Source organism: Salmo trutta, chromosome 14, assembly GCF_901001165.1.
Source record: "Salmo trutta chromosome 14, fSalTru1.1, whole genome shotgun sequence".
Lineage (NCBI taxonomy): Eukaryota > Metazoa > Chordata > Actinopteri > Salmoniformes > Salmonidae > Salmo > Salmo trutta.
The window spans coordinates 19,836,929-19,845,759 of record NC_042970.1 but is presented as its reverse complement, the minus strand read 5'-3'; the positions used below and the strand labels follow the sequence as shown (position 1 = coordinate 19,845,759).

General features: G+C 41.4%; 1 protein-coding gene across 4 annotated transcripts in view; it reads right to left on the bottom strand.

Moving 5' to 3' along the window:
• Positions 1-3,649: 3,649 nt before the first annotated feature.
• Positions 3,650-8,831, bottom strand: part of LOC115207567 (semaphorin-3F) — a 100,529-nt gene continuing 95,347 nt past the window's right edge. For all 4 annotated transcript variants that reach the window (XM_029774769.1, XM_029774768.1, XM_029774771.1 and 1 more), the window contains one exon: positions 3,650-6,263. In XM_029774769.1, coding sequence (XP_029630629.1) covers positions 5,856-6,263 — 408 coding nt within the window. In that variant the 3' untranslated portion in view covers positions 3,650-5,855. The remainder of the gene's footprint in view (positions 6,264-8,831) is intronic.

Sequence of the window (8,831 nt, the reverse complement as noted above, 5' to 3'; positions counted from 1 at the left end):
TTCAACCTCTCCCTGTCCGAGTCTGTAATACCAACATGTTTTAAGCAGACCACCATAGTCCCTGTGCCCAAGACCACTAAGGTAACCTGCCTAAATGACTACTGACCCGTAGCACTCACATCTGTAGCCATGAAGTGCTTTGAAAGGCTAGTCATGGCTCACATCAACACCATTATCCCAGAAAACCTAGACCCACTTCAATTTGCATACCGCCCTAACAGATCCACAGAAGATGCAATCTCTATTGCACTCCACACTGCCCTTTCCCACCTGGACAAAAGTAAGACCTATGTGAGAATGCTATTCAGTGACCACAGCTCAGCGTTCAACACCATAGTGCCCTCAAAGCTCATCAATAAGATATGGATCCAGGGACTAAACACCTCCCTATGCAACTGCATCCTGGACTTCCTGACGGGCCGCCCTCAGGTGGCCTTTCCTTCCAGTTCTCTGCTGCCAAAGACTGGAACGATTTGCAAAGATCACTGAAGCTGGAGACTTAAATCTCCCTCTCTAACTTTAATTAAGCATCAGCTGTCAGAGCAGCTTACCGATCACTGTACCTGTACACAGCCCATCTGTAAATAGCACACCAAACTACCTCATCCCCATATTGTATTTTTTTTTTGCACCCCAGTATCTCTACTTGTGTATCACTCCAGTGTTAATGCTAAATTGTAATTATTTCGCCTCTATGGCCTATTTATTGCCGTACCTCCCTAATCTTTTTACATTTGCACACACTGTAAATAGACTTTTTCTATTGTGTTATTGACTGTATGTTTGTTTATCCAATGTGTAACTCTGTGTTGTTGTTTTTGTCTCACTGCTTTGCTTTATCTTGGCCAGGTCGCAGTTGTAAATTACATCTTGTTCTCAACTGGCCTACCTGGTTAAATAAGGTGAAATATATATTTTTTAACTGCCTGGTATGGCAACTGCTTGGACTCTGACTGCAAGGCACTACAGAGGGTAGTGCGTACGGCCCTATACATCACTGGGGCCAAGCTTCCTGCCATCCAGGACCCCTATACCAGGCGGTGTCAGAGGAAGGCCCTTGTCAAAGACTACAGTCACCCTAGTCATAGACTGTTCTCTCTGTTACCGCACGGCAAGCGGTACCGGAGTGCCATGTCTAGTTCCAAGAGGCTTCTTAACAGCTTCTACCCCCAAGACTCCTGAACCTATAATCATGGCTACCCAGACTATTTGCATTGCCCCCCCTCTTTTACGCTGCTGCCACTCTCTGTTATTATCTGTGCATAGTTACTTTAATAACTCTACCTACGTGTACATATTACCTCAATTATCTCGACTAACAGGTGCCAGCGCACATTGACTCTGTACCGGTACCCCCTGTATATCGTCTCTCTATTGTTATTTTACTGCTGCTCTTTAACTACTTGTTACTTTTATTTCTTATTCTTATTTGTATTTTTTAAACTGTATTGTTAGTTAGGGGCTTGTAAGTAATCATTTCACTCTAAGGTCTACACCTGTTGTATTCGGCGCAAGTGACTAACACAATTTGATTTGATATGAAATGAACAATTTATTTAAGTGTCATATTGTTTTTACCTCTGCATGGTTGATGCTACAGTTATTTAAATGTTGTATTTAGCTACCTCCTTCATCCCTATTAAGGGCTCTATTTAATCCACATCGCAGTTCAGCTTGACAGCATGATGTACATTTAAAGGTAATGTTTCTGCTTTAGTGGAGACCAGTGGAGGCTGGTGGGGTACCAGACACATGGAAACCACGTTTGACTCCGTTCCATTTATTCCATTCCAGCCATTATTACACAGAGCCCAGATCACAGAGCCTGTAATCTATAAATCTCAAATTAATTTAAAATTGACGTCACCTGTCCTTCAACAGTCCGATGGTGCGCTCCACAACCAACCTTTTTCTGCCGTGCGTCAAATAGTAGCACATTTCTTCTGCTGCTCTGGAATCGGCAAAGGGAGTGAGAAGCCACGTTTTCAGTGGATAGCCCCAGTCACCTAATAGGGTAAAACCGTTGTGTTACATTATTTTGCCTTTACTCACCAGCTTCAAAACGCAGGCCTACTCTGCTGTGGCGCAGAATGAATGAGTCATGCGTAGACCCTGGCCACTTGGAGCATACATTGAGTAGTTGCATACGGGCATCGCAGATGATCTGAACATTCAATGAACGGAAATTCATCCTGTCAACATATACATGTTAATCTACAGACGGTGCACGGTGCCTCCATCACTTGTGGCAGGATGCGGCTGAGATATACCCAACCTGTCACTAATTTCGCTCTGGAATGTCCCAATAGCGAGGAATCCCAGAGTGGACAGTAGGCTACTTGGACAGATACGGGTATGGCATGATTGCAGCGTCTTCCTTTCCAGACTAGGGGCTAAATCCACGCACAAATCTAACAGAACATTTCCTGGGACACGATAGCGATCATTATGCGCAAAAAAAGGCATTCACGTCTCTGAAAACTCTCCCTTCTAAAAGCACGGTTTTCAATATCTTCCAATAACACAAGAACAGCCATGGTTACTTTTTTTTCTAATTTGACACTCTATTTACAGAACATGCACCCTGTTTTTAATTCAGAATACCTTGCGTCTTGCAATTAATTCCTCACACCTTTAATTGATAATTCCTAACAAATTGTTCATAAAGCTAATGCAAAGTTCACAACAGGCTTGGACACATATGCTTCCCAAACTGCAACACCCCTACATAACCAGCTGGAAAATCGCTTACGTCAAGTCTAGACTTTGCGTAGAGATAAGATCATGTCCACGTCAAGTAAGGTTTTATAAATAAGTTATTATACGTGGTTTTCTGCGTAAGTCATACTTAAGATAAAAAAAATTGTAAATCCGTTTTATAAATGGGGCCCCAGCTCTACAGATTGAATAGAGCCCTAAATCTGAAGTTCATTCAAACCCGCCATAGCAATGTTTACACCGTGTCTTTATTTACAATATTCATCCCCTGCCCACACACTTCTAATTCTGAAAGGGAAAGCATACCTGTGATGGGGGACACCCTGGTAGTAGTTGCATGTTTTTATACAGTACCCAAGACCACTCTGAGTTAATTTGACCATTGGAAATCAGGCTACTGCGTAAATACTGCAATACGGGTTTGATTGAATAGAGCAGTAAGTGTGCATATTCAGGTAGCCACAGCAGGGGGCTCAGACTACTGTCGGGCTGATCCGAGAGAGGCACACAGCGAACTGATAGTGAAAACAGCCTCAGTATTAATCTTACACTGTTCATCTCATCTCCCCCCTCATCTATTGGGTCCCATATGGCTCAGTTGATAGAGCATGGCACTTGCAACACCAGGGTTGTGGGTTCAATTGACATGGGGGACTAGTACAACAATGTATACACTCACTACTGTAAGGTGCTCTGGATAAGACCCTCTGCTAAATTACTACAATGTAAATGTATTTCCTCCGAGGGTTCTGTCAAAGATAATAATAGAGTCAAGCTACCAGTCAAGCTGCCAGTCAAGCCCTTGTCTGCCACAAATGGCTACTAGCTCATCATACTCTCTCTGAGGAATCTTGGAACATTTAATCCCAAAAGGTCTGAGTTACACTTCAAATATTATATGGACACATCAGAATAAAAGTAGACCATTCCATTTTTATAAATATAGAGCTTTAATTTATTAGTCAGCAACAACAATGGAAAGGGAAGAGAAAGTAATTTACACAAGTCATTACAATAATGTCAGCTCTTGTCTGTGCATTTAATCTTTTTTCAAAAAGTCTTAACCAAGCAAAACAAAACAAAAACACTCCAAAACTAAAGACACATCTTAAAAATACTTTTTTTGTTGCTGTAACATCCTGTTTTCAACTGGAGGAGAGTAACAGGGGCTGTCTGGTTTTATTCTGGGAATGAATAGTATTCTATAGTGAAGTGTGGAAGGGCGAGCATGTCAATATCTGTAGGTACATTATACATAGTAGTTCTCATCCATTTTGTTTTTCTCTGTGGCACTGAGGCTGTCCCTCAGACCTTGGCTGACGTTGACCATACTGTACACTGGAAGAACAGAAAAACTACAACAGTTTTTTGTTTGTTTTATAATTACAGTACAAATACATACTCATGCACACAATGAAAAGCCAGCTTCCCAAATATTTTGGTTAGTAAGTGTCACAACATTGTTCAATGCTCTGTTCTGTAAGGACGTGCTTATTTTTGTACATGTAAAGCCAAACTCACCAATAAATGAAAATAGATGGCTCCAAGTCAGAAACAAAATGGCTGCTTAGTAAAAGGGATCTGGGCATCGCACCATCTCAAGCTGAATTGTGCTTTTGTTTTTGTCAACCAAAATAAAACGTATTTGGCCAAAGTGTGCTAGGTTTGGCCCTGGCCAATGTTTTGAATATCTAATACCTTCCATAAGGTTCAAGTCAATCTTTTAAAGATAAGAGAATAATGCCCTTTATTCCAAAACCTTGACCCTTTCTTTACTGTCCCTCACACTCAATCAGATTGGATGTTTAGATAAACCAAAGAAAGCCTTAGAATGTTTATTTGATAAGTATCTATGGTGTTTGTTTCTTTTGATGACTTTTACTTGACCATTTTCACAACGTAGTTTACCACAATTGAGCGGCTCAAAGGTAAGATTTGAATCCTTTTTTCATCCTTTTGTTAAAATATCTATTCGATTGGCCTGGCCATTCAATAACAATCTTAGTGTCAACCGTCAATATGAATTACTTTGGAAACATTTGATATATTGATAGCTTCCCTGATTCTGGCCATGTAGAGCTGTTTTCATGCATACTGTAGGATACATAGCAACACAGCATTTAGAACAACTGGTTTGCCTGAGACAAAGGCATATACTGTACAGTGAGGAATAACCAATGAAGCCAGAAATAAAAACCATCAACCTATTTGGGGAGCCAATAAAATAGCAAGGGTATTCAACATACTCATTTAGACAGCAGGTTCACAGGGATAGCTATCCAATGAGTGGAGGAATTTGTGCATCCTCTGCCATTGAACTTGCCCCCGAATCACCCCTTCACTAAAACACGTGTAAACATTGGACAATAAATTGTGCCTTCCTGTATTATACTTATGCTAAAATGTTGATTCTATTCTACTGAGACATTTACTTTATGTTCATATTCTTATCTTTAATATTTTCTTAATGTTGTTGCACTGTCGAGAAGGAACCTGCAAGTAAGCATTTTGTTGGATGGTGTATACCATGTGTATCCCGTACATAAAACTTGAAACTTAAAGTGAGGAGTCTTTGTCCTTATGCAGTGATGGTGAGGTTACTCTATGTTCAAACAATTCCTGGTGAGCCCTTAATATGAGTATTGCATTTCTGTAAAAGCAAACAACAAGCAAGATAGATATATCTCCATCTACCCCAACCCTCAGTTCATTTCTCTGTTTACAATGACACCTTTCAGTTCACAATGAACAGCCTTTACATGCCAGTTTACACATTCCAAACAGAGCTGTCAATGTCGAAAGATGGAAAGATGAAGAATTTTGTAATGACAGTAACAACAATAATACAATTAATAACAATAACATTTGCCCAAAAGGTACCTATACACAAAGAGCATTTTTCTATAAGTACAAAGAAATCCACAGAATGATTCTATATACAACCTACAATAAATACTGTGTATCATATACTGTATTGTTCAAAGGGATGTGGGGTGTGTTTGTATGCCTCTTGTTTTTTACCACTTCTGTGTATTTTATTTGTGGTTTTTGATTTTCTTGCACCTAGTCACTCTTAAGTTGAGTCTTTCCCAGTTTCCGTAGAGTGCCGTTGAGGTTTGGGAGAGTTAAGGGACCCCTCATGTCTCCACCTCCTCCTCTCCCTCGCTGTGATGTCGGCGGTTGCGTGGTTTCTTCTGCTCCTTGAGTTCTTTCATGTCATTGGCCTTGATGGCTCCCATCATGGGGTCTCCCAGCTGCCAGTAGTCCTCACAGTACTGGTTGATCAGGCCCATCTCTGGCTGGCTCAGGATGGTCAGCAGGTCCTTGTACTGACCCGCGCTGGGCGGAGACGGCCCCAGCCCCCCACCCTCCACCAGGAGGTTGTTGACGGCTCGGCCGGACAGGACCACTAGCTGCAGCTTGACCAGCGTGTGTTTGAAGTTCTTCTCTGTGGCCGTGCACTGGTAGACCCCGGAGTCTGAGGGCTGGAGAGAACGCAGCAGCAGACCCTGCTCTGTCTTCAGTACCCGCCCGTCAGAGCGCATCTGAGTGAGAGAGTGAGAATCTGAAGTCAAATGTCTACTGTTTGCTTCTCTCCCCAACCAAGGAGGGCCTACAGCAGCATCTTCTGCACAGATTCTGTCAGACCTGGGCCCTGACAGTAAATCTCAGAAAGACAAAAATAATAGTGTTCCAAAAAAAGTTCCACTTGCCAGGACCACAAATACAAATTCCATCTAGACACCGTTGCCCTAGAGCACACAAAAAAACTGTACATACCTCGGCCTAAACATCAGTGCCACAGGTAACTTCCACAAACCTGTGAATGATCTGAGAGACAAGGCAAGAAGGGCCTTCTATGCCATCAAAAGGAACATAAAATTCCACATACCAATTAGGATCTGGCAAAAAATACTTGAATCAATTATGGAACCCATTGCCCTTTATGGTTGTGAGGTCTGGCGTCCACTTACCAACCAATAATTCAGAAAATGGGACAAACACCAAATTGAGACTGCATGCAGAAGTCTTCAAAAATATTCTCAGTGAACAACGTAAAACACCAAATAATGCATGCAAAGCGGAAATAGGCTGATACCCGCTAATAATCAAAATCCAGAAAAGAGATGTTAAATTCTATAACCACCTTAAAGGAAGCGATTCCCAAACCTTCCATAACAAAGCCATCACCTACAGAGAAATTAACCTGGAGAAGAGCCCCCTAAGCAAGCTGGTCCTGGGGCTCTATTCACAAACACAAACAGACCCCACAGAGCCCCAGGACAGCAACACAATTAGACCAAACCAAATCATGAGAAAACAAAAATATAATTACTTGACACATTGGAAAGTATTTACAAAAAAACTGAGCAAACTAGAATTCTATTTGGCCCTAAACAGAGAGTACACATTGGCAGAATACCTGACCACCGTGACTGACCCAAAATTAAGGAAATCTTTGACTATGTACAGACTCAGTGAGCAGAGCCTTGCTATTGAGAAAGGCCGCTGAAGGCAGACCTGGCTCACAAGAGAAGACAGTCTATGTGCACACTACTCACAAAATGAGGTGGAAACTAAGCTGCACTTCCTAACCTCCTGCCAAATGTATGACCATATTAGAGACACATATTTCCCTCAGATTACTCAGACTCACAAAGAATTTGAAAACATATCCAATTTTGATAAACTCCCATATCTATTGGGTGAAATACCTCAGTGTGCAATCACAGCAGCAAGATTTGTGACCTGTTGCCACAAGAAAAGGTCAACCAGTGAAGTTCAAACACCATTGTAAATATATTTTATATTTATGTATTTTTATTTGCACAACTATTTGCACATCATTACAACACTGTATATATAATAATATGACATTTCAAATATCTTTATTATTTTGGAACCTTTGTAAGTGTAATGTTTACTGTGCATTTTTTATTGTTTATTTCAGTTTTGTTTATTATCTATTTCACTTGCTTTAGCAATGTAAACATATGTTTCCCATGCCAATAAAGCCCTTAAATTGAATTGAAATTGAGTGAAAGAGAGAGAGCGATAGAGACAGAGAGCGATAGAGAGAGAGAGAGAGAGAGAGAGAGAGAGAGCGAGAGAGAGAGAGAGAGAGAGAGAGAGAGAGCGAGAGCGAGAGAGAGAGATAGAAAGTGTGTGAGAGAGGGAGAGAGAGAGCGAGAGAGAGAGAGAGAGAGAGAGAGCGAGAGAGAGAGATAGAAAGTGTGTGAGAGAGGGAGAGAGAGAGCGAGAGAGAGAGAGAGAGATAGATAGAAAGTGTGTGAGAGAGAGAGCGAGAGAGAGAGAGAGAGAGAGAGAGAGAGAGCGAGAGAGAGAGATAGAAAGTGTGTGAGAGAGGGAGAGAGAGAGCGAGAGAGAGAGAGAGAGAGAGATAGATAGATAGAAAGTGTGTGAGAGAGGGAGAGAGAGTTATGAAGAAATAAGGCATGATGTAAAGTCAGGGTAGAAACATCAGGGGAGAGGCCAAGCTGACAGCTAATTTCCTGCTCTTGTTGGCAGCACAGCATCATCACCAACCACCAACTATACCACTATATCAGTGTTATGACTACCTATACATTCTTTGACTAACACAATCAACATTGACCTGCAGTTCAATAAGTGTTCTAGTGATGTTTTCCATTGTCTCTTGATGTTTACCCTGATACATATTCAAGAGTGTTATTAGCCGCTGACAGCTTTTCTACCCAGAATCAGACGTGCTGAGCAACAGCCCTGCCAACTGAGCCATGCCAATGGGGATAGGCAAAATCCAACAGAAAAGCCAATAAAACAGAAGTTACACCATAAAACTTTAACAAAAGCCTCAGCGTGAGAAACCATGAGCTGCTCTTATGTTGTTTTATGTATGGGTCCATCCTTTGGGTACTGGGAAAGTTTGGGCTTTACCACGTCAGGTTGAAAACCAACCACCTGGTTGTCATGTCTGGATGGATGTTGTCTCTTTATCACAGTAATACATCAATAGACTGACAACAGTAATACATCAATAGACTGACAACAGTAATACATCAATAGACTGACAACAGTAATACATAAATAGACTGACAACAGTAATACATAAATAGACTGACAACAGTACT